The sequence below is a fragment of the Carassius auratus genome, chromosome 32, assembly GCF_003368295.1.
Source record: "Carassius auratus strain Wakin chromosome 32, ASM336829v1, whole genome shotgun sequence".
NCBI classification, from domain to species: domain Eukaryota; kingdom Metazoa; phylum Chordata; class Actinopteri; order Cypriniformes; family Cyprinidae; genus Carassius; species Carassius auratus.
The window spans coordinates 28816118-28844024 of record NC_039274.1 but is presented as its reverse complement, the minus strand read 5'-3'; the positions used below and the strand labels follow the sequence as shown (position 1 = coordinate 28844024).

The window sequence follows — 27907 nt, the reverse complement described above, 5'->3', positions numbered from 1 at the left end:
GGGTCAGATCAGATAGCTTAACAAATGCACATTTGTACTTTTCCATTGTATACTTAAGATATTATAAATTTAGAGGCTCTTTATTATTCATTAGAAAAAAAATGCAAGTTTCCTTTGTTGGTTACACTTATTTGTGCAATGTATTTAATGTGCAATTATTTTGTAGTTATTGATTGCACTGACAGTATATTATGTAACATAGACATTGTGATGTTTTTTTTTTGCTCTAATCCGACCCAGTTTGTCAGTAACACTAATCAAAGAAAAGCTCCAAGAAGTGGTGCTTTATTCTGGACAATTGGACACCTATTGAGGGAATGTTTTCGGGGGAAAGACGAGCCAATTTGTCATGTCTCCATGTGTCACAGGTCACAGTGGCGTCAACCAGCTCGGCGGGGTGTTTGTGAACGGCAGACCGTTACCGGACTCCACCAGACAGAAGATCGTCGAACTCGCTCACAGCGGAGCGCGACCCTGCGACATCTCCAGGATTCTGCAGGTGACCGTGAAGCACATTTGTACATCCACAAGCTCACTATGTCCCAGTGGAATAATTAAACTTAGTTACAAGTCAAATCATGGTAACATTCAATCAAATAGTACAGGTAAATAAAATTGCTCACAACAATACAAGCATAATGTATTCAAATATTAAGCATGTGCTATTCACTTGTATTGCGCAGTAAACAAACAAACACTGACGTAAAGTGTGACCCCCATCGCATTGAAATCAGCCTAGCAATTTTAAGGCATATTTTCTGTGTTCATAGACCCATGATGATGCAAAAGTCCAACTGGACAATAAGAACGTAAGCGTATAACTGTTTGAAGCACATTACATTATTTCACTTTAGTCTTAAATAATGTATGTGAATTGTGTATATTGCTGTCCATTCAGGTGTCCAATGGGTGTGTGAGCAAGATTTTGGGGAGATATTATGAGACCGGCTCCATCCGACCGCGAGCCATCGGAGGCAGCAAACCGAGGGTAGCGACGCCTGAAGTGGTCGGCAAAATAGCACAGTACAAGAGGGAGTGTCCCTCGATCTTCGCCTGGGAAATTCGGGACAGGCTGCTGTCTGAAGGAGCGTGCACAAACGATAACATACCGAGCGTAAGTGCAAATAATGCTTCATTTGCGTCATTTAATTGTGCAATTTTAAGGTCAATAAAAAACATTTTCATTGACAAAACCGAATAATTGTTTGCATTTATCCCATATTTTAAGAAACTTACAGGTTCATAATTACAAGATAGCTTTCCATGGAGGGGAGCTATAAAAAACCTAACATAGCCATTTAAGGCAGGAACACACAGGCCTCGACTGATGGGACTGCTTTATACCTTATCAGGTGTCGTCGATAAATCGAGTCCTACGCAACCTGGCTAGCGAAAAGCAACAGATGGGTGCAGATGGCATGTACGACAAGCTGAGAATGATCAACGGACAGACCGGCACGTGGGCGGGCTCGCCCGGGATGGTACACGGGTACGTCTGTGCCAGGACAACCAAATCAAGGTGAGACGGTCTAAAAGCAATAAGAGCATCACTGTCAGCAGCTAAATTGGAAAACAATATCATATCAACTACAAAAAGGAACAGCGAAATTTTTTTTTAAATAATAATTATTATGATAATAATCATAGTCATAATTTTTTGTATTCATTTATTATACCATATTGTACTATAATTCCACCGAATTGATAGGACAATATTCAATATAATAAAGTACAATCTATTTATTACAACCGTTTTTAATAAATAAAGTAAACTATACAGTATATCCGTATAAAGTATACAACAATGTACATATATACACATTATTATTAATTTAGAATAAATACTATGGTATTTTAAGGAACATTTTAAAATAATGTTTCATTTGTTAACAATAGTTAACTTTGAAAGTTAACATGATGCATTTGAATGCATTTATTAATCTTATTTCATGTTAATTTCAACTTTTACTCAGACATTATTGAAAGTCAAAAGTTATATTTGTTAATTTGGTCACACTTTAATTTTAGGGCCCAACTCCCACTGTCAACTAACCATTAACTATGACTTTTGCCTCAATTAACTCCTTATTTACTGCTTATTAATAGTTTATAAGGTAGTTGTTAAGTTTAGGGTATTGGGTAGGATTATGGATGTTATGCATTATATGTAATTTATAAGCACTAATAAACAGCCAGTATGTTAATAATAGACATGCTAATAAGCAACTAGTTATTAGTCTGAATTGGACCCTATACTATAGTGTTACCGTTAATTTTATGCAATGGTCCTGAGCTAACAATTAACAGTTGCGTTTTTATACATGAACAAATAACATGAACAAAGATTCATATATACTGTAATGAATGTATTGTTAGTTAATGCATGAACTAATATTAACTAATGGGACCTTGTTGTAAAGTGTTACTGTATTTTTATTATAAATTCATTGAAAAAGTATTTAAAATATGTCAAAAAATATTTTGCAGTGATTAGGTCTATATCTCCGTCCATCTGGAGACACATTAGATTATTATACAGAATGTAGAATAGTGTGCCATTGGCAAACTTAGATGGGAAAAGGACACTCATTAATTGAGGAGTCAGTGCTAATTAATCGCTCATTTCACTACGGCTCCTGTCCAGCTCTTGGATTTGTGTGACTAGGAACAGAGTTTTCGGCGGAGGTGTCCATGCACTACCACCTTCCCCCTCCCTCTGCGGCTCTACATCATTTGCACCCCATGGGGAGTGAGAGAAAAGCACTGTGCGTCCCGGGACAAAAGATGTTTCTGTCACATGCAAGAATTTGTGACAGGCACAGCTCTGTCTCTCTGTAATTGCTCATTAGAGGGTTTTTTTGTTTGTTTGAGGGAGAGAGAGTACATGCACAGGCTTTTGGTTAGAGGAGACAATGAAAAAAGTTTAGCTGATGAATAGTTTGTTGCTAATCAGGTTGATGAATCAGAATCAATCCTGCGTGTGGATGTTCACAGTATCACAAACACTGTCTGAGAATATTAATAATAAATAAGAAAAATACAAACAATCATTTACTTTATGTTTGTGCAATAATGTGCTGCTTAAAGGAATAATTCACCCCCAAAGTTAAAATATTCACCCTTATGTCATTCCTGATGAGACTTTAAAAGACCTTTCGTAAAGGTTCATAGTGCATAGTCATACTTTATGTACAATTGTTATTGTGCTTTTATTATGTGTTGTAATTTTTTTTAATCACTGAACAATAACAACCCCCAAAAAATATATATATGTATATATATCTTTTATAAATGTATTGAAAAAAATAACAGCATACAGATTTTTATATAAAAATAAAACCGAAATCACTGAAAACATTTTTGTAACTTGTAACAACAACAACCACACACATATACAAAAACTAAAAATAATGACAAAACACAACAAATTACTTGAACTTTAAAATGTAAATAAATTTATTTAAAATTATCTAGAAATAAAAAGTTATTTAAAATGTTAATAAAAACTATTAATAGTTTCTCGATGCAAAAATAACTCTAGTTTGGAATGACATGAGTGTGAACAATTAGTTTTTTCCATTTGATTTTTATGTTTATATCTTGATTTTTTTTTTTACAGAATTGCTAGATATAAACAATTGTGAGTTATAAAAAAAGAGATGTGCTATATAAACTTCCAGTTGAGTGTTATACAGTCAGAATTGCGAGATATTAACTCGTGGTTGCATGAAAATGGCAGAATTGTGAGCTGACATTTCTCCTCGGAAATGGACTTTATAACTTGCAGTTGTGAGTTTAGAAAAAGTTTTGAAATGTTTATATTCTGTGGCAGAAATGTGTTTTCATATCAACCAGCGATTCCCTGCAGGTGAAATAGTCTGGAATGAAAGTCGGAGAGACTTCTCTAACCCATCCTAAAGCAAGAAAAGGTCTTTGAATGGTCATCTCCTGTTAAACGTATAAATCCTAACTGGTGTTTAACAGGCCCGGCCTGGGCTTCTTTGATTAATGACAGTGGTGTGTAGAGGTTAACATACTGAACTGAAAGCTCTGTTGACTAGATCCTTGTGTTATACAATGCTGAGCACTGCACGCCTCTCTTTTTGTTGTTCCTTTCCAATTGTACCCCCGGGAGAATTTGAGCCTGACGAAAAAGGCCTGGCAGCCCATCTCTGTCTGCACAGTTTAATGGTCCCCCTCATTCTTCTGGTGGTATTGTGTCATAGAGAAAAGCAGCTCTCTATTCAAGTGTTGGTGGTCACCTCAATGGGTCCCTGGACACCAATACGGTGAATAGCACTAAGAATCCCTATACATTATATGTGCTGTGTATGAAAACATCCAAGGGAGCTTGAGGATGATTCAATGCGTTTCTTTTGGTACTTTGTTACCGAACTATTCAGATGATGCTGACAATTCCTGCCCTGAGTCTAGAGGCGCATTCACAACAAATACAAATTCTATTCCATTATAAAATTACAAAATTAAATATTTGATTTATTTTCTTATACAGTATGCTATTTTATAGTTTTTGGTTTGATACTTTTTTGGTCATTATTCATGCAACTCATTTCATGCAAAATATCATTAAATTATATCGGGCAATGAATTGAAGCAAAACTTAGAAATCTACTTAGAAATAGCTGTAGCTAAAATTTAAATAAAGCTATATAGAAATATGTATCATAATATTAATAATAATATTAATGACAAAAGCACAGGCATCACTTTACAGTAATGTTCCTTTTTTGGATAAGTGAAATGCATATTATTTAACAAAGACAAATGCTTCAAATACATTTATTATTCTTGGTTAATGAAGATTTCAGCAATTAATAATACATTATTAAAATAAACAGTTGTATCTGTCAATACTATTTAATGGAACTGATCTAATATGTACTAACAAAGAATCGCTTTATTTTTATTAACTAATGCCAACAAAGATTAACAATCATGTAAGTCATGTTAATGTCAGTTAATCCATTAACTAATGGAACCTTATTGTAAAGTGTTACTAAAGAAAAATAACAATCCACTAAATCTTGAGCTAAAATTAAAATGAAAACTAAAAGCATAAGATATTAACAAATTAAAAATATGAATAAATACTGTAATATCATATAAATAATAATAAAACAGCACTGATGCAACATGGTGTGAATAGCCCTAAGGTTATGCAAAATGTAGTCAAACAGATTCTACAATTACTTCATCTTTTTTGTTTTATTTTTATTTTTGCAGATGGTTGCCAGCAACAGGACAATGGAGGCGAGAACACTAACTCTATTAGCTCGAACGGTGAGGATTCAGATGAGACTCAAATGCGCCTGCAATTGAAAAGAAAACTGCAAAGAAACAGAACGTCGTTCACTCAGGAGCAGATCGAAGCCCTGGAAAAAGGTGAGCATCAAATGCAAGCATTAACAACAAAATGTCTCTCATACCCAGCTGAGGTACACAGAGTAACATGCTTTCACATCGGTTTTTAGAGTTTGAAAGAACCCACTATCCAGATGTTTTCGCAAGAGAAAGACTTGCAGCAAAAATCGACCTTCCAGAAGCTAGAATACAGGTGAGAATATCAGTGCAAATCTGAAACCATGTCACCATGTTACTATTGTCTACATCTGCTGACTTTCTCTGTGTTGCAGGTATGGTTCTCAAACAGAAGAGCGAAATGGAGGAGGGAAGAGAAACTGAGGAACCAGCGACGACAAGCCAGTAACTCCTCCAGTCACATTCCCATCAGCAGCAGTTTCAACACAAGCGTCTACCAGGCAATCCCACAACCCACCACTCCTGGTAAATGGCACTCCAAAACCTAAACATATAAGGCATGCAATAAACTCTTGACACCAAGACCAAATTTTACAACACTTTAGAATAGAGAACACATATTCACCATCAATTAAGAGTTTTCCCTGAACAAACTCCCAATTTGATGCTTATTAATAGTTAGTAAGGTAGTTGTTAAATTTAGGTATTGGGTGGATTAAGGGTTGTAAAATACGGTCATGCATAATAAGGCATTGATTTCCTTTTGTCTTTTACCAGTGTCCTTCACAACAGGGTCAATGCTAGGCCGGTCTGACACGGCTCTGACCAACACGTACACGGGTTTGCCTCCAATGCCCAGCTTCACAATGGCTAACAGCCTGTCTATGCAAGTGAGTAGCGTCACAAACACTCGTTTCCTCCTCTACCCTTCATAATGCTTCCTTAAGTGTCCCCCATTCCATCATTTAACTCAAACTCCTCTGTATTGTAGATACTAAAAAGCTAAATATTTCTATACATATATTCTTGTTTTTTGTAGCCAAGCCAGGCATCTTCCTATTCCTGCATGCTGCCCACCAGTCCGTCCGTGAACGGGCGAAGCTACGACACATACACCCCCCCTCACATGCAGGCACACATGAACAGCCAAACAATGGCAACTTCTGGTACCACCTCGACAGGTAGGCAGAATAAGTTCATTGTGCGCCCTTGATCAAATGCACATTTATACCACCGTTCAAAAGTTTGGGGTTAGAAAGATTTTTGATTCGCAAGAAATGAACAGCAAGAATGCATTAAAGCTGCGGTGAGGAACTTTTGACGCTTTAGCGGTTAATAAACAGAACTGCTTGTGCCTTGCGGAAGAACATCGTAGCCGGAACTACTTCTCTCTGTTTATGTCTATGAAGAATCACAGAGGTACTGGGTTACTCCGCCGCGGTACCCCCGAAGCAATCTAAAATAGTCCTAATATAAACACTTATTATAGGTGCACCCTAGTGATTCAGGACAAGCTAAAAACACGGTTTGGAAAATGGATTCATGGTGTACTCATTTATTATATACATTTTTCTACATTTTGAACACAAACAAAGTTACGGACTGCAGCTCTGATTGGTTATTTTTTACCGGGAGCGATGGAGTTTCTGCAAATGGCAATAGGACCACTGGGAGGAGACAGAGGAGCTTGATTTTTTTCAAAGATTATCTGTCTCATATTCTACTGTCAGGACATAATGACAGGTTTAATAAATATGTAAAAAATATTTTTTTTTACAAAAGTTCCCTACAGCACCTTTAATTCAGCCCGATCTCACGGCAATTTGTACATATTTACCGAGGTGGCTAATTCGTACAATCACACTCGTACAAATTCATACGATTTTTGCCAAATCGCAAAATTCATATGAATTTGTATGAATGACCTACACCTAACCCGCCCTTAAACCTACCCAACACTGGGGTTTAGACAAATCGTATAAAATCGTATGCGTGAGGTCACACAAATTCGTACGAATTAGCCACCTCATAAAATACGTACAAATTGTTTATGAGATAACGTTGATTAGATTGATCAAATGTGACAGTAAAAGAATTTTAAGAATTTTGATAAAACGTATCACGCTTACCACATAAATATGAAGCAGCGCAACTGTTTTTGACATTGATAATTTTTTTGAGCAATAAATCAGACGGATCATGTGACACTGAATACTGGAGTAATGATCCTGAAAATTCAGATTTACCATCATATGAATATATTATATTTTAACATAGAAAACAATTAATTAAATTTATAATAATGTCTCGCAATATTACAGTTTTTATGGTGTCAAATAAATGTAGCATTTGCGAGCATGAGAGGCTTTATTTCATTTAAAAAAATAATAATAAAATCTCCACATGGTCTTTTACTAATTTACTTATTTTGCACTAATTATTACAAAAAATTTAAGTGCATGATTTCGTTTGTATTAAATTGTGTTTCTGTTTTCAGTACATTTATTTTTTGTTCATTCACTATTAAATATAAAGGTTCCAAAAGGGGTTTCTTGGAGAATAGTTTTGGGTTCTCCAAAGAACCTTTCAGTGAACAATTCTTAAAATAACCATATTTTTATTTAATATTTCTTTTTTTCTTCTTCTCGATTTTAAAGAACCTTTCTGCAATGGATAGATTCCATTGATCTTGTTTGTTTTTTGTGGAACAATCAATGCCAATAAAGAACCCTTATTTTTAAGAGGGTTGAAAAAGCATTAACAAAAAAAAAAAAAAAAAAAAAAAATCCCTTTCATTGTTTAATTTTAACTTCAATACTTTTAACCACCAATCTTGAATCATTACATCACAAACCTGTTTGTTAAAGTGCATGAAAAAATATGATAACACTTAGCAGACAACACAAACCTCTTAATCCAGGTTCATACATAACACCAAAGCTTAAAGTTTGCAAACGGACATGTTTTTGACCTATAATCTGTCTCTATTTATAGGACTCATCTCCCCTGGAGTATCTGTCCCTGTCCAAGTTCCCGGAACTGAGCCAGACATGTCTCAGTACTGGTCAAGATTACAGTAAAGAAAAGAGTTACTACGCCCTTTGACTTCCACACAGAGACTAAAAGAGAACCTGGACCTCTTCAGCAGTACTTCCACAAACAAACAGACAAATACGAGGACGAGGAAGCATGTGGATTCTTGTCACGGTCTGAAAACATCGCGGCACTAAGAGGAAAACCAGACGCTAAAGAGACGTTAAAGGAACAAAAACAACAAACCTCTTCTACATCCATGTTTTCGATCTCTATTTTTTTTGTTGTATTTGTACATTGGCAAGTCAAGACAACAGCCAAAAATAAGTTGGTCTCACATCCATTTGAAATGGCGGAGCGTGATATATTGTGATTGTTTTCTACTGAGCTAATATCAGGATTATGGATCAGACTTCATACAGGCCCATATCAAAGAAACACACCAACAGGAAACGCATATACATAGATATTTTCACTCACCGGCTAGAAGATTGAGGTTAAAAATCAACTTCAATTAACGACACTGTTTTATCTACAAAAGGAACAACAGCCATTATGTAAATTACTGAGTAGTTTATAATTTAATATGAGGGTTTGGAGATGGGTAGACTTTGTGCTTGATTGTTTATAATTGTGACGTCAAGAAAAATGGGAAGTTATAAAACGTCAAAATCGCATTCATCCATTTTGCTACTGTCCAATTGTAAGTATCGGTTTCCCCAAGAAATTTCCACGCGGAATTATCGTGGATCATAAATATATTCTCACATTTACTGCCCCCGAGAAAAATCGATACATATGTTTGATACGGATTTTCATGCATCGTTAAAAAAAAAGGAGAAAAAAAAAACGTTTCTTTAGGTCAAAGTTGTCTGTTAGGTATAGCTGTGTTATAGTGTCCCACGGTCAAATAATTTTGTGAGACTAGAAATATTTAATTCCAATAATTATGATTAAAAATGCTTGACAGAGTAAAAAAAAAAAAAGAAAAGAAAAAAAGTACGTTTTTGGCAGTTGTTTACAAGTACATATCAGACTTTAACCATTGTTGATTGTAAAAACAGACCAAAGCCTTTGTATTTCATCTATTACACACCAATCTTAATCTTCTCTTTTTTTTATCGTTAGTCTTGTGTTGCTATACAGTTTTTGTAAAGGAAAAAAGTTGTTTTACATTCTAGTACACTGGCTTAGAGTAGCCTATATATATGACTGCGGCTTAATCACGCTGTCCTTTATTTATGATCGACAACATGTTGACATCTCTTAACTTCTACAGGTTTTTCAGTTTTTTTTTTGTTTGTTGATGTTGTGTATCTGAAACATGAACACTTGTAATGGTTTTTGTGTCAGAGCAATGCATTGGAAAAATGGAAGGTCTACCCTGTCTTGCAGATATTTCGATTTAACTTTATTTAAAAGCTTTCTAAATGTATTTTGTGAAAACTATTAAAAGCGTTTTGTACAGTACACGTCGCTTTCTTCACGATTTTCCAAAATGCAGAACTTTCAATACGACTCCTATTGAAAATGAACATTTTCAAGTAAAATCATTCATAATTATAAACATTACTACCGGTTTAAAGACACGGCAGCACGTCAAAACCCTTCTCTTCTCTCCACAGACCTCAGAACCACCAAAAGAACTTGTGAACAAAGGCACCAGCCGACTCCACACAACTCAGACATCACAAAAACACACCACAATAGAAAAGGCCTATGCCATTCAACACTGCCAGCTCTTGTTTTGGTAGAGTTACGATGGTCTAAAAGGAAGAAGAAGAAAAAAAAAAGCGAGTGAGCGTGGGGGGAGGCGAGAGAGGGAAGGAACGAGAAGAATAAAGCAGTCCGAGCGAGCGGAGGGAGAGATGAAACGATTGTGTGGCAGTATGAGTTATTTTGCTTCACTTGCTGTCTCAGCGGGAGGGACGCCGAGGGAAAGTGTCCATGTGGAAGGTTTTTGGGGGTGTTAGGTTGGTCCTGATGTTAGCTGGGTCAGGTAGTGGCTTATGGGAGTTCAGGACAGCTCCGACAAAGACAGCAGTGGAAGTGAAAAGAATTGAGAAATCTCAAACCACAACTAAAGTTATATGTGTTATATTTCACTTCCAACAAAACTAGCGTCTTATTAGAATCTAAACAATTGCTAAACTAGGTTTGTTCTTAGCATGTATTCATGTCAAACCACTTGTGACTATTTGAGCAGACTGATCACTCTATAAATGTAATTATAATGGCAAAAAATAGTTGACTGCATATAATATACTGTCTATTTAAAAAAAAAAGTGTAAACCCTGATAACTATTTATGAGCAATGAAAATGAGGTTATAAACATTAACTTGTGTACATAAAGCATACCTGCCTCATGAATATATGCTTTCACATGCAGATTTATTCAGAAGCAGAAATTAATAATTTGTGCATGCATTTTTACATTAAAAAAGTAATTTCCCTGCTAAGTCAAGCAGGGTCACATCAGTTTTAATTTAAGCTGGAATATTATAAATGCAAAAGGATGTTATTATAATTAAATTGTAAATAAATGCAGTATGTTGTTGTGCAGCCCTAGGTGACATATATTATATTATATGGGTCAGTATTACATGGTAAATAAGGAAATCAGCCCCCCCCCCCCAAACCCAGCATTAATAACAGGAAAAAAACAAACATTGTGTATGCAATCAATTTAATAAATTTTTTATTTTATAGGGTAGTAATGAGAACAAGCTTTTACAGATAATTTTGGGGATATTTTTTTGTGTGGTTATAAAAATGACAGTAAAGTAAACCCTGAAAAAAATAAAATAAATAATAATAAAAAAATAATATATATATATATATATATATATATATATATATATATATATATATATATATATATATATATACATATATATATACATACATATATATATATATATACACACACACATACATACATATACAGTATTGTTCAAAATAATAGCAGTACAATGTGACTAACCAGAATAATCAAGGTTTTTCGTATATTTTTTTATTGCTACGTGGCAAACAAGTTACTAGTAGGTTCAGTAGATTCTCAGAAAACAAATGAGACCCAGCATTCATGATATGCACGCTCTTAAGGCTGTGCAATTGGGCAATTAGTTGAATTAGTTGAAAGGGGTGTGTTCAAAAAAATAGCAGTGTGGCATTCAATCACTGAGGTCATCAATTTTGTGAAGAAACAGGTGTGAATCAGGTGGCCCCTATTTAAGGATGAAGCCAACACTTGTTGAACATGCATTTGAAAGCTGAGGAAAATGGGTCGTTCAAGACATTGTTCAGAAGAACAGCGTACTTTGATTAAAAAGTTGATTAGAGAGGGGAAAACCTATAAAGAGGTGCAAAAAATGATAGGCTGTTCAGCTAAAATGATCTCCAATGCCTTAAAATGGAGAGCAAAACCAGAGAGACGTGGAAGAAAACGGAAGACAACCATCAAAATGGATAGAAGAATAACCAGAATGGCAAAGGCTCAGCCAATGATCACCTCCAGGATGATCAAAGACAGTCTGGAGTTACCTGTAAGTACTGTGACAGTTAGAAGACGTCTGTGTGAAGCTAATCTATTTTCAAGAATCCCCCGCAAAGTCCCTCTGTTAAAAAAAAAGGCATGTGCAGAAGAGGTTACAATTTGCCAAAGAACACATCAACTGGCCTAAAGAGAAATGGAGGAACATTTTGTGGACTGATGAGAGTAAAATTGTTCTTTTTGGGTCCAAGGGCCACAGGCAGTTTGTGAGACGACCCCCAAACTCTGAATTCAAGCCACAGTACACAGTGAAGACAGTGAAGCATGGAGGTGCAAGCATCATGATATGGGCATGTTTCTCCTACTATGGTGTTGGGCCTATTTATCGCATACCAGGGATCATGGATCAGTTTGCATATGTTAAAATACTTGAAGAGGTCATGTTGCCCTATGCTGAAGAGGACATGCCCTTGAAACGGTTGTTTCAACAAGACAATGACCCAAAACACTAGTAAACGGGCAAAGTCTTGGTTCCAAACCAACAAAATTAATGTTATGGAGTGGCCAGCCCAATCTCCAGACCTTAATCCAATTGAGAAGTTTTGGGGTGATATCAAAAATGCTGTTTCTGAAGCAAAACCAAGAAATGTGAATGAATTGTGGAATGTTGTTAAAGAATCATGGAGTGGAATAACAGCTGAGAGGTGCCACAAGTTGGTTGACTCCATGCCACACAGATGTCAAGCAGTTTTAAAAAACTGTGGTCATACAACTAAATATTAGTTTAGTGATTCACAGGATTGCTAAATCCCAGAAAAAAAAAATGTTTGTACAAAATAGTTTTGAGTTTGTACAGTCAAAGGTAGACACTGCTATTTTTTTGAACACACCCCTTTCAACTAATTGCCCAATTGCACAGCCTTAAGAGCGTGCATATCATGAATGCTGGGTCTTGTTTGTTTTCTGACAATCTACTGAACCTACTGGTAACTTGTTTGCCACGTAGCAATAAAAAAATATACTAAAAACCTTGATTATTCTAGTTAGTCACATTGTACTGCTATTATTTTGAACAATACTGTATATATATAGAGAGAGAGAGAGAGAGAGACAGAGAGAGAAAGAGAGAGAGAGAGAGAGAGACAGAGAGACAGAGAAAGAGAGAGAGAGAGAGAGAGAGAGAGAGAGCGCAGGACTTTTTTTTGTAGACACTTTATTGACACCAAATATTTATTTGCTAAATAAGCTAATATTAATCAGGAACCAGTGAATTGCACTGAAATGACACTGGTAGTCAAACTGTGTTTTTTGTTTGTTTATTTGCATCACATCCTTGCTTTATCCAAAGATAGCAACAGGTACTTGTCAGGTTTCTGTGAGACTGGACATCACTTGTAAGTTTCCCTATGTTGTGTAACTACTAAACGTTGCACCATCTTACTCTCATTCACTAATAGTGAGAGAGAGTGTGTCAGTGCAGGTGTGACTGTAGCGTAGTCTCCTGCCCTTAAACATCACGGCGAGGCGGAGGGTGCAGGAGGAATGGGAATCCGCTAGAAATCTAGATGCTTGTTGCCCGTGGCAGTGGAACCACATCCTGCTGCCAGGTCTGTTTTACTCACTCGACTCACCGTCTCTGACAGGTCTGGAGGCAAATGCAGTCTCTGAAAGAGAGAGAAAGAGGATGTAAGAGGAAGGTTGAACTAATAATGTGGAGGGCAAGTGCTAAAGCTACAAATGCAAAACAAACAGGTAAACTAGTATAGTATTACCATAATAATAGTAAACCATAATATTGTCTTATTACTATATTCAAGCTGTTAAGAAGAGTCACCAAAAGCTGCATTTATTTGATCACAAATACAGTAAAAAGATGAAATTTGTGAAATAGTATTACAATTTAAAATAAACATAGCTATTTTAATATATTTTAAAAGCAATTTATTCCTGTGATGCAAAGCTGAATTTTCAGCATCATCCCTCCAATCTTCAGTGTCACATGATCCTTCAGAAATCATTCTTATATGCTGATTTGCTGTTCAAGAAACATTTCTTATTATCAAAAACAGTTGCGTTTTCTTAATATTTTTGAGAATTTTTTTTATTTTTATTTTATGAAGGGGAAGCCCAAAATAACGGATTTATTTGCAACAGAAATATCTAATAGTTAGCATTTAGCAATATATATATATATATATATATATATATATATATATATATATATATATATATACACACACACACATACACACACACACACACATATATATATATATATATATATATATATATATATATATATATATATATATATACACAGATGAAAAATAGAAACTAATGAATATTAGAAATGTTATCTTGGGAGTAATATAATTACTAACACTAAAATAAAAATAAGTTTAAATGGACATAATGAAAAATTTAGAAAATCACAAAACAAAAAGAGACTAAAACATACTCCAGTGAGAAAATTAAATTTAAACCAAAACTAAAGTGAATTATAAATATTAATATATACATTAAAATTCTAAACAGCAAATAACACTAAAATAACACTGATCTAGATTTTAAAACAGAGCAACAATGTCGTTGCAATCAAGGATTATAGTTTCATATTCTTGCATTAATTTTACTTTTGTACCACAGATTGTAAAAAAAGAAAAAGAAAACCCATATTTATATTGCTGAATACAACAAAATGAACATTTACAATCTGTGATCAGTTTAAATGAATGAGCGCTAACGAACACGTTTAACCAGAGATGCCTGTTTCAGCTTCTTTGCTCCACACTGAAGACCTGTAGACTTAAGACAGGTGAGAAAACATCCTAGCCCGTGTTTGCAGACAGACCAAACAGAGTGTGTGAACACAAATCGTGTTAGACGCTTGGCCATGCACCTTAAATGGTCCGAGAAGTGTAACTGTTAGTGTGCCGCCAAAAACCCTTGAGGGAGGCTTGAGCTTTTTGGCGGTTCAGAAGAAAAGTCTGTGCGTAGAGCTACGGCTTCGAGGAGAGTCATTAGAATCAAGTGTTTTATTACGGTAACTTGGCCCCACATGGGCACTAATCTCTGACAAGGCAATGAGCTATACCAAAAGCTTGTGCTAAAGAGGCTAATGAGGGACCTCAGTGCAAGGTACACACACACACACACACACACACACAGTGTCGAGAGTAGTCAAGTGTATGATTAAATACACTTCAGTACGGCAAGTCAGTTGCCACAAGCTAAACATACCTGCAACTGCAGCCATGATTCAGGTGACCTTTTTCCTCAAGTTGATGTTTATCTCCTACCAACAATGGGCTTCTAAACCTCCTATTGTTTGTTGAACAGCAGGCAAGTCATGTTCCTTAAAGAGTAGGCCGGCGGAAGCTCAGGACAATCTGTAATTTCCGTCAGCTTCTTCCACACGTCTTTAAAAGCTTCAGATCCTTCGTCCCCTGAAGCCCTGAAGGCTACCATGCATCCCAATCAAGACGTTAAGCTTATCTAGAGGAATCCTGAAGAACATGAGAAGGGATCTACAGATCTGATAATGCTGGAACTTAAAGGGGTAATTCAGCCCCTGTCATTATTTACTCACTATGATGTCATTTCAAAACATTTTCGAATGTTTTGGTCATTTATGGACCTTAACGGATGCGGTCACTGACATTTTATCTAAAAGAGCTACACAAAGATTCTTAAAAAGTATTCTTTTGGGTTCCAATGAAAAGAAGTAACAGTATATTTGTAGCAACAATTTTGTGTGTGTGTGTGTGTGTGTGTGGATTTAAATAAAATATGAATAATATATTATTATAATATCAATAGTAAAAAAAAAAAAAAAAAAAAAAAATATATATATATATATAAAATAAATATTAATTGTATTTAAAAAAGGCTAAATATTTGTCAACAAAATAAAACACTTTGACTTGGCGCTAACGACAATATAAAATAATATAATATAATATAATACAAATATTTATATTATTTAAATTAAATATAATAATATTTAAAACATGGATAAATATTTATTAATCTATTGTTTCTTAAAAAAAACAAAAGGGCCATGATCACTACTTTTCTTAGAAAACAGCTCTCGTATTCTCTGCGGGCAACATTAACTCAATCTTGAAGTCACTGAAGTGTAATTAAAAAAGAAAACATAACAATTTGACTTGGCTCCTCGAAGCCCATTATTGCATACAATTTGAAATATGAAACATGCTACTCTCAGCCTCAAGGCAGGCCAGACCAATCTGTACTAGTATAGCGTGACTAAGAAGACTTGAACATGAGACATCCTTGATCACACAATGTCCTACTGTATGAGGGAACACAGGAACTGTGCTCCCATAATGCATTTGGTATAGATTAAGTCTTAGTAAGAGTTAATTTCTGCACCATTTACATCACAAAATGGAATCGCAAAAATAATAAAGACTGTTTTCAAACACATCTTCTAAAGAATTGCATCTGTCTGCCACTGGTTGACAAACAGAAAAGCCCACCTCAACCTCATTGGATGAGTCAATGCTGCATGATCAGTTTCTGGATGTTTAAACAAACAAAACCATAACAGCTTCTTTATAGATGCATGTAAAATGGGATGGGGAAGATGACACCTTTCTATCATGGCAGAGAAGACAACAAACTGAGTCCACAGAAAATAATATGTAAATCTTGACTAATTAAATAAAACGTAAACAGGTAATGTTTTTCTCCAATGTGGTGGAGAATTAACATGAATATACACATCATTAAAATGATTTGGGTTTTATATTTTTAAATGGAACTGGTAGGGAATAATAACCGACTCTTGATTCCCAACACTAACCTTCAGCTTGTGGGTTTTCTTTATCAACATGTCTTCATTTTTTTCCAAGCTTTGCATCTAATAACCAAAATGTTAAATGAAGCATAGAAGCAAAAACTGTAGTTTAAACTTGCTCAAGGTCCCATGCGACAACACTGTACATGTCTAGAAACCTTTTTGTTTAACAAACAAGCAAAAAATGTCCAGAGCAAATACTCCTCACGTTTAAACCGCCAATGCTGATAAACTTGTGTTTAAGGGCAACATGAAAAGTTACAGCTTAGTGTAATTGGAAACACCATTATCTGTTATTTTCCTCTTTCACACTGATCACAATGACAAGTAATAAGACCACAACCACACTATCTGGTGTTTCCTTCATCTCTTGAAAGTCTAGCATTATGTTTTTACCTATCAATGCATTAAGGGCAACCCAGGAAACAGCCATTATTTGATTCTTAAAGAAGCAACACTGTTCTCCATACAACAGGGCAGTTTTAGGGAAACTAAAGATTCAGATTTGTTTATTTTAACATTTATCAATGCCCTCTTTAAGTAGGCCCTATTTACAGTCCCAAAAAATCAAATACAATGCGGTGACTCAAGAAGAGGTCAAAAATACTTAATCTCATGTCCAACTTTTATATATATGGAGATTATTGTGAGGTGATCTATATAAAAGTATAGTGTATAATTTACAGTATATAACTTATATATTTAATTTATAATTTCTATATATATTATACAACAGCCCTGCAGACTTGGTTTGATGATGCTGAATTAAAAAATATAATATAATGTAATATAATGTATATCAGGATTAGGCATAAAATAGTTGTATTCTGTATAAGAGAAAGGTACAATTTTTTGTTAAAATGAATAATAATGGTTGTTTAAAGCAAAAATGCTATGAAAAGTGTGATGTTCTAGAGCAAAACAAGTATTATTTTTGGAATCAACCAAAATTTGTAAGAGAAAAATACTGGATTTCATTTAGCAAATAATAATATAAAATAATGTAGTGTAATGTAATATATAAAAATTTATAAATGTGTATTTATCCATACATCCTTAGTAGCAAAGTGTGATGTCTGCATGGTGGGTTTTTAATTAAGCATGTTTAAACAAGTACCATGACTTAGTGCTCTTAAATACGGCTTTGTTTCTCAATATGCAATTTGGGGTGCTACATAAAATCAGAACCACTGGACATGAAATAATGTGAAGTAATTACTTCTGGCGTTAGGCCTATAATTATAACAACTTTCTTTTTCATTTGCTGCTTCCTGCACGTTATTCAAAATCCAATCCAAGTGACAAGCACCCGAGGACATGCAAAAGTAACCGAGATAACAAAAAACCCAAGTGTGTACCATAATCAGTATCGTTCTCATTGCATCCCACCCTCTGGTCAGCCGTGTCCATTGTGCTGTGTGTCTTTAGGGCCACTGACTGCAGAGGTCAGGAGTCTAGGGGGGGTTTTCACTCCTCTCTGCTCGTTCGGATTTGGAGAGGTGCCATAGGAATGGACCCTGAGTGCTGTCGGATGGGTGTTGGGTGTATGTTGGGGGCTTAAGGCGCTTGTGGGCTGGCTGGCCAGAATATGAATGCAGAGATGGTTGCCCTCAAGCTAGTCTGGGGTGCAAAAGGCACAGAGGACAAACACGTGTAAGTGCTGCTTTCATATCCGATTGGTTGAGTTGAGAAATGAAGGCAGTATATGATATGACATAAGAAACACCACCTCTGCTTCTGCAATCGTCTCAGAAATGCTTGTTTGAACCCTTTTTATATGAACATTTTACATACAAGTGGCAGCGTGTTAGCACTGAAGAACTGCTAAGCCACTGTCCTACATCAATCTGAACGTATCCTTCAATGCATTTAGCAGACGCTTTTATCCAAAGCAACTTACATTGAATTCAGGCTAAAAATTTCTCCTAACATGTGTTCCCTGGGATTCGAACACCCAACCTTGCGCTTGCTAACGCAATGCTCAACCACTTGAGCTACAGGAACACTGTAGCTCAATCCCGGTCTCAATCAAAAGATATAGCAAAAAGTGACTATAAAACATGATGATTGTGTATCCAAACATCTTGGGTGTCTATATTAATTTAAATGACTAATAAAATAAGAAAAAAGCAACTGAACAGTTTGCATTGAATTACTTAATGCAAATCTTTTTCTCACTGAAAATCAACATGCACTTTTGTGCAAAAAAAAAAAAAAAAAAAAACAATTATATATATATATATATATATATATATATATATATATATATATATATACACAGTATACACACTTTTTTTTGGAAACATAATACATTTTCTTTAAGTATTCTTTGATGAAAAGAAAGTTTGTACGGACTCCAAAGAATGGTTTAAAGGCTAACAACCACATACTAAAACACAATAGCAACAACAACAGGTTGTTAAAGTATAACTAAATGAATTTTAGTTCACTTTATAACAATTGTTTATTTGTGGGTTTTGTTGCCAAATGTTAAGTCGACTTAAGGCTGCATTACATTTAGCACTTTTATCATCTGAAAAGAACAGAAATATGAGCTGAAATTGGCCAAGTACATCTTAGTGGCATTAAAAACACTTGAGATTCAGATTTGGGTCATCATTTATAATACACTACCGTATTACCTCCATATTCTGCTCTAATATATAAAACAGAAGGAATCAAAGTCTGATGGTAAGAAATTGTACATATCATACAATACTAAATGATAGATAAAAATTGACAACTCCAATTGTGCAAAATATGCAGACTGGGCTTGAATGGCCACAGAAATACTGAGATCAGGCTAGAAAGTGTCTGAAATCAGTGTTATATAATCCAGGCCTAATGTTCATCCCATCATCTTATTATTTCCTATGCAGTTTTACAGTGAGAAGAGCAAAACATAAGGTCCCTGTATAATGCTGTTGACCTTTTCTGACCTTTCTTGCTCATTGAAGACTGGAGGCACTTTGAGCGATCAGTGATAAACTCCCCAAAAGGGACAAGAAACAAATACAATCTGAAGCCCTTCTAGTCCATCCTCCACTCGTCCAGCAAAACCCAGCTCCTGTTCTCCTCCTGCCCTCCACCCCCTAAACCAGAAGTGGGGTTCAAACACAGTTTAAACACATTACGTGCAGCAGTGGCGAGGTCAGCCATGGGTTACTGTGCCGTTTCTCTCTGTGGACCTGTCCACTGGCTCACACTCCAGGCTACACAAAACACAAAAAAAGAAACTCTGTCTGATGCAACTACAAATGGAGGTGTGGGACTCAATCCTTCAGCCCAATAAGAGCAGCCCACAAGCTTAAGGGAAGTGTGCGTGAGAGCGTGTGCATTTGTGTGTGTGACAGCGAGCTAAAGGCTTCTGCTGTTAGCCATCGCTGCTCTTTATGCGTGTGCAGCACCGTGAGGAAGGAGCTAATGAGCCAGCAGGTATTCTCAGCTCTCAAGACGACATGGGTGGAGAAGCGCTAGCGAGAGACGGAAAAGAAGAAGGTGGGGAGAGAGAGAGAGAGGAAAGGGATAATGGCAGATAAAGACAGGGTTTTGTATGGACGACTTGCCTTTCCAAGGGAGCAGACAAAAGGAGAACTGGGTGTACGAGAGAAACTTGGACACAGAGAGAGGGAGAAAGCGGGCGAAAGAGAGTCTGAGAGTGTGTTAAAGCGCTGCTCAGAGTGTTAATGAATTGGGGTGTAATCCATCACAGGTTGTAACTCTTCACAAGAAAGAGTCCCTTTAACTAAAAGACAACACTTGTGGGGACATAATGGCCGGCATAATGTGGACTTCATACTGCAATGCTGAAAAGGTGTTGCCGTTAGTAACCCCATCCCATTGAACCATAACCTGCACTTTAACAGTCAGAAGTTTGACCTTAACCAACAACGCCGAGCTGACTAGAATAACAACTTTAGGTCAACTATTATTCAAATTACAGTTTATTTTGCGGCTTAGAATAAATTATGTTACTCAGAGACTGACATGTTTGACTTGTCAAAAATTTTATATTTAGCTGTCGCAAATTTGATGACTTTGAGAGAGAGAGAGAGAGAGAGAGAGAGAGAGAGAGAGAGAGAGGAATGTTTTGATGCATAAAAGTGTTTTTATTATCTTACAAATCCAAAATCATTTATGAGATGGCAAAATTCTCAATACAATATTGAATCATTCGGTACAACATCCACGGTTAAATACGTGATTGTGAATTGCGTTTTTTGGGGTTTTGCGTTTAAATAATTTCCATGCCTTTATGAGTAAATACCTTGCTGCTTATTACGTGCATGTGAAAAAGCAACAACACAAGATGTTCACTTGTAATGACTTGCAATGAGAAGCGTTTCTAAACCTGTTGCCCAACAAAAGAGAACATCATACATTTTTACCCCACAACATCATCAGTCAAAAGCTTGAGATAACTTCCTTCTGAGATCAGATGTGCCTTCTTCACAGAATGAGACAGGAAATGTATTATATAATGGTGTGTGTTGATTAGCAATGGATTTTAAGCATACTTAATGTTTTATGAAAATTCCCAAGATGGCTAAAAAACACATAAACTATATATTGTATTTATATAGACCTAAAAAAATCAATTTCTTTCTCCAGTGTACAGGAGTGTTTTGTCATTAATAATAAAAAAAAAAAAATCATTTTAAATTGAAAACCTGTTGATCTTTGGACTAGCTGCATTGTTTATTGTTGCATCCCTAATATATATATGTATGCATGCATGTATGTATATATATATATATGTATGTATATATATATATATATATATATATGTATGCATGTATGTATATATATATATATATATATATATATATATATATATATATATATATGTATATGTATATATATATATATATATGTATATATGTATATATGTATATATATGTATATGTATATATATGTATATATGTATATATGTATATATATACATATACATATATAAATATATATATATATATATATATATATATATATATATATATATACATATATGTATGTATATATACAGTTTATATAAGAAGTTTGTAGAGTATAAAAAAGGATGTCTTTAAAATGACATGAATATATGTATGAATATATATTTTTATGCATAAATATAAATATATATATATAAATATATATATATATATATATATATATAAATATACACACACACAGTTTTCAGAGACAACAGATTCAGGATTTTCAGGATTCTAGAAAGTTCATGCAAGAACAGCATTTATTTGAATTATTCAATATCAATGTTTATAAATGTTTTTTAGAATAGTTTTTACAACTATATGCATCCTCACTAAATAAAAGTTCCAATTTACCAATTTCTTTCCAAAATATGTTCTATCCATACATCCACGTCAAAATATGTCATTCTAGATACAGCTGCATGTATATAAGGTGTGAGTGGATTTGTGAGAGATCTGAAGGTCACTGAAAGACAGAGAGGGGAGAGACAACAACACTGCACCAACTGCTCTCCAGTCACAACAGGTTCAGCCCAGCAGACATACCAGAGAAACAACAGCACCGTACCTCTCTTACACTACACTCCATTCACATCTGCTGGAAGAGAAAGCCTACTCTAAAAGAATGAAGTAAAAATCTACCTCTGGACACTTGAAGTATGATGAAAAACTGAATCGAAATACTATTTTTTATATTTTTCACAATCACTGTCATTTTCAATTAATGTTTCCAGTAAAAACAACAAGACAAAATAAACAAGACCTAAATAAGGTGAATTTACTAGCATATGTGTGAATTTATTACAACGCAAATTTATGTTTTGAAAACTCATCAAATGTCTGTCCATTCATCCTTTAACTATAACTTGCCAATAACGGTTTATAGTTTAAATTCCCTGATTGTTTGTGCTAGAAAAAGCGCAGTGATGCTTGTGTGCAGTTCTGTTACAATAACTACATCAAAATTACAACAACGTCAGAGAGGACTGGTAACCAACTGGCCACTTTTTCAGATAGCAAACTTTCGCTGATATGAAGAAACAGCAGGGAAAGGAAGAGAGTGAGTGTGAGAAAGAGGTAGAGAGAGACGGCGTGGGTGCTTGGCTACAGTTTGTGCCGTGCAATTGAATTTCACACAATATGAGGCAGCAAATGACATGTAAATCATGAACAGTGTCCGGCTTGCTTTTCCACAACAGAGTTAAATACCGGAGGTGTTAGAGGAATCATACGGCCGCTCTGGAGGACCAGGCAAGAGAACAGCAGGGGTGCAGAGGGCTCCGAGACACTGAAAGGTCTTCCTCGAGCTCCACTGAACAGCCAATCTGGCGCACACACACAAACGGTCGCTTCAGACTCTAGGCCACCACAATGAGGATGAGGCCTGTAATTGTGTTTGTCCACCTGGGTATAAAATAAGCATTCTGGCGATGTGATGCTGGCTTGCTGTGCTGCTGAGTCCTGCGCGGAGGGGAGCAGCCATGAGTGGACACACTTCATTACTCCCTAGATTCTCCCTCCAATTACCCCTAAATAAATACACACAGCCTACTGGCAACAACAATGACATATAGCACGACAAGAGAATGAAAGGAGAGCGTTTCCAACGCAATTCGTATGCATATATGAGTGTTGCTGGATAATGACCAGGGACAAAGAGAGACATGCACAAATAGAAATAATATCAGACAGGATCTACATATTTTAAAGATAAAGAGGGTCAGTGTAAAGAGACTGCAGAGAAAATGCAAAAGATACTATACTGTAGATCTATTGATACACTGCATTGGGCAACATGAGGAGTTATTTTTATTCCACTTTTTCCTTCTTTTTTTTTTTTTTTGCATGTAGCAGATGGATAAAAAGCTAGATATGTAGACAGCTAGATTCAGAGAGAGACAGACTTACATATGCAGAGATAGATGGATTGATAGATGGATGGATATATAGATACAAACACATATGCTAAGTGTAATGGTTTTTTTTCGTGCAAAAGCCTTTGCATTCGAAAATGCAAAATGAAAAAGTGCACCTTGCACCACGTACACTAGTCGTGTTTGACAATCAATGAAGAACCACTAAACTTAATAAACTTATTTTCATTAAATTCTTAAATTGCTATTATTAAAAAAAAACGAAATAGGGGCAAAAGTCTGGAAAAGCAAATATAATTCCATACTTTTCGAAACCATGTAGGAACCCTGACACTAAATATTACATAGGGCCCTATTATTGTTAAAAAAGTTTTGATTACAATTTTATTAAATCGTTAAAAATTTTAACAGTCCATAAAAATTGAAAAATAAAAAACACAGAAGTAAATATATATATATATATATATATATATATATAAAGAAAAATGGGCTCTTAAAAACTATATTTTAGTTAAACTTTTAATAAAGTGCTGTTAACTTGTATATATTTCATGATTTCAATTAATTAGACATGCTTTCTGATTAATGCAATTTAATTCAACCATTAAAACCAGAAAAATGTAATCGAGAAATTTTGGGAAAATTAAACAGATTTCATAGGGCCCTACATATAGATAGACTGAAAGTTCAACAGACTAATAGAATTACAGTCATGGCTCTAGATAGATAAATGTGGGGCAGAAGGGCGTTTATCTATCAGTGATCTAAATCATAATCATCATAAGGCCGGAGCACATGAGCAGTCCGCACACCTGCCAAAAGGCTGTTCCCACATCACCAGTTTAAAGTCCTGCTCAGCAAGAGGCCAATCACAGGAGCATGAATGAACACGACCATTCACAAAGCAGAAGGCGTGCGTTTGCTTGTGGCCAAGCTAATGATTTTGATGAGAAATGCTGTTGAAAATGTGTCCTGTGCAGTTGAGTGACGCTGACAGATGTGAACTGACACCAAAAACGAAACGGGCTTGTCAAAACTCCTGTACGGTTGGGAACTAATTGGAAACCATCACAGGTATTACATGAGAGGTGGGGGTTTTAATGTGCATCCAGTGCATTGTCAGCATTCTGCCATGCTGGAAGAAACACCTTTCGAAAGAATCCCTGCACACCTGTACACAAACACCACCTTGGCTCTGGGCACACAGTTAGTATTTGTCATGCCATTCGATCTGTCGTTCTCACGGAGGAGGGAGGGAGACACTTATTTTCACCAGCTTACAAATGGGTTTTCGTCTCAGGGAAGAAAGCGAAACTGCGTTCCTGAGAGAGCGTAGGGCACCTAAATCAAGAATGGCGACATCTTTACCTGTTGCTCAGGACAATATTGCATGTAAACATTCCAAAAGATCAGTGCATACAATTAGGGACATTAACGATTGACTTTGATGCATGCACAGGTGAGTTTTATTATAAGAGACAATGTGACGGGAACAGACACTTAAATGCATTCTACCAAACAAACCACACTGCTCTCATGTCTAATAAAATCTTAAAACTACACATCATATCCTATATGTAAAATGTCACTTCCTGGAAGAAAATGTGATCTAGACAATTCTTTGTTAAATTTCGTCAGGTACACGCAGCCAAAAGACAATTCAAAGAATTTTCACATGATCGACAGCATCTCAACAGCTGACCCCACTCTACAAATAAAGACATTAGCCAGTCTAGCCAGTCTGACCCTCGCTTACAGGAACATTAGCATGCTAATTCCAGGCAGCATGCTTAATTGATTACCAGTCCAAAACTACTCGAAGCAAGGAGTAAAGCAGATATCCCTAGGTGGTCATATTGTTTGGGGCAAAAACTATTAATTCGTCCACTGCCAAAAAAAAAAACCCTAAATGAACACAATTTTTTTTGCTTGTTCCTGGCAGGGTTTCTCGCTTTCTGTTGGCTTTCAAAGGGAAATTAATTATCTCAGATACATGGGTCTGGTCTTATTTGTATTGAGGAATATTCAGCAGAAGTAATGGATGCACAATCAAAATACTGGCACCAAATGAACGCAATTTTCAGACAACATTTTCCTGAATCCCAAAGGAGTAAACGTTTCACACACACGCGGGTGAAATAAAAATATAAAACCGGACAAAAGGTACGTGAAATGTACTGAGAATATCACAACTGAAAAGTGAAGATGCAACTTTATATAAAAAAAAAAAAAAAAAAAAAAAAAAAAAAAGAAGGGCAACGTCAAAAAGAAATTATGATGTGTACATAGGTTGGCCACAAAAGGGTAGAAAAATTTATATAATGACATGGCAATGTGACAGCTGACATCTTCATCTAAATGTAAGAATTTACATTTCAATTACGGGTAAATTTACATCTTAATCAGGTATTTGTGCTCAGTGCCCCGTTAGCATTAGCACTGGCAGTAATCGCGCCAACGCCACTGTGCCACATCAGCCGGAAACTGAGATGACAGCCGCTCTGCCATGATCTCATAATACTTTTTAATTAATTCCTCTAAAATTGCTGCTCAAAAAAAGAAAAAAGAAAGAAGAAAATGTTTATCATAGTCATCATATTTTAATATTGTGACAATGCTGCTTAAATGCCAGTTTTCTCAATACACACAGCTATTATACGCGTTCAGAAAAGTCTTACGAGTCTTATAGACTAGTTTTATGGTGTGTTTTTTTTTTTGGTCATTTTGAAACTTAACAGCTCTAGTCTTCTTTCACTTGGTTAATTAAGAGATCTGTCCAGTAATTTTAGGGTTTTTTTTGTCCTCGTGACATCTTTCTATTTCCTTCACTGAGCCCACACTAAAACATAAAGGCTAGTAAATGTATCTGAGTTAGTCCTGCTTCACTGACGGCCATAACCAGCTCCTTAATCAAAATAATATTAAAATGGCAAATGAAAATGATGTAAAAATGCAAAACCCCCAGATGATTAGGGAAAAGTAAACCTTTATAACTAAACCATTCATAAAAAACTTAATAAATAAATAAATACATAAATAATAATCAATCAATCAAAAAGCAATAAAAAAACAACATAGCAGAGCCAAAATATTTCTCAACCCCCAGATGATTAGGGAAAAGTAAACCTTTATAACTAAACCATTCATAAAAAAACTTAAATAAATAAATAAATAATCAATCAATCAAAAAGCAATAAAAAAAACAACAAAGCAGAGCCTAAATATTTCTCTGGGAAAAAGTAATATATATATATTTTTTTAGACCTATATAGTTTAATTTACTGTCATGGGACATACTGTGACTGAAGAATCACCCATTGATGAAATGTAATATATATAATATATAATGTATGAATAATATAATGAACAATATTTAACGATAAAAATGTAGTGCATGGGGTTAGATTATAGCAAAAATCCAAAAGTTGTTTTAGAGTGGAGAAACTCTTTTATTATTTATAAATGTATTATAAATGATTATTTTTCATTATAATAATTAATTTTATAAATGGATTAATAATTAGAAAATTACATTATATATTAAAAAAGGGGTGAAATCTTCTGAGAATGAGTTAGTACAAGCAGAAAAAAAAAAAGAAAAAAAAAGGGAGTCTTAGATACGACTCAGCTGCTTTCATATTCATGCCGACTCATGCACTTATGCCTTGTTTCACACAGGCCCAGCACGCAACCCTCCATTTCACAACACGCAAACACGCTAACACGCTAACTCACCCACAGTAAATACTATGAAAATCCACCAGTGCTGCTTGGACAGTGAGAAGACATACTGATAATGCTCTAAAATCATCCAAAACATCTTTGGCACTTAATATAGACACTAAACTACCAACAGCCTAAATGGTTGTCCATGTTTTGCAACAGCAGACAACACAACAGACTAAAACGAAACAAAATCACATTCTTAATAAGATGTCCATGTCATGAACACTTGCTAGGTAGCTTATCTCTAATTATATATGTGTTATGAAGAATTAATAATCCCAGTACACAAGTATACATATGTACGTGTGTATATTAACAAACACTGGCAATGGTTTCACAATGCAGGATTCACAGTAAATGTGCGTGATTGCAGCAGTGTGCATGTGAAGGGGGATGGGACAAACTGGAGGCACGCCAGGGATAGGTGAGCTGTCACTGGTCATTAACATCACCGCCACGATACAAGGAAGCAAGGGAGGCTGGGGGAAGTGGGTGGAGATTTTTTGGCCATAAAATGTAAGCGTGATGGAAAACTTGGTCTCCTGCTCTTCTGAATTGCAACATGGCAGTTGTCTCATGGGAAAGCCTGGCACGCAAACACCTTATATCTCAATTGCTGTTGCCGAAGGGAATGCAAACCAGTACAGAAATGCACAAATGAATTATCTCTCGAGGTATTCAGAGTGACTGAGGGTGGAAAATAAA

General features: G+C 35.4%; 1 protein-coding gene and 1 pseudogene across 1 annotated transcript in view; one reads left to right on the top strand and one right to left on the bottom strand.

Annotated features, from left to right (window-relative positions):
- The window catches only part of LOC113052433 (paired box protein Pax-6-like), a 66983-nt pseudogene extending 57200 nt beyond the window's left edge, over positions 1-9783 (top strand).
- A 3324-nt stretch (positions 9784-13107) lies between these two features.
- Positions 13108-27907, bottom strand: part of LOC113052019 (elongator complex protein 4) — a 55668-nt gene continuing 40868 nt past the window's right edge. Inside the window, exon 10 of the mRNA XM_026216261.1 lies at positions 13108-13471. Within this exon, the coding sequence (XP_026072046.1) occupies positions 13361-13471 (111 nt within the window). The 3' untranslated portion in view covers positions 13108-13360. The remainder of the gene's footprint in view (positions 13472-27907) is intronic.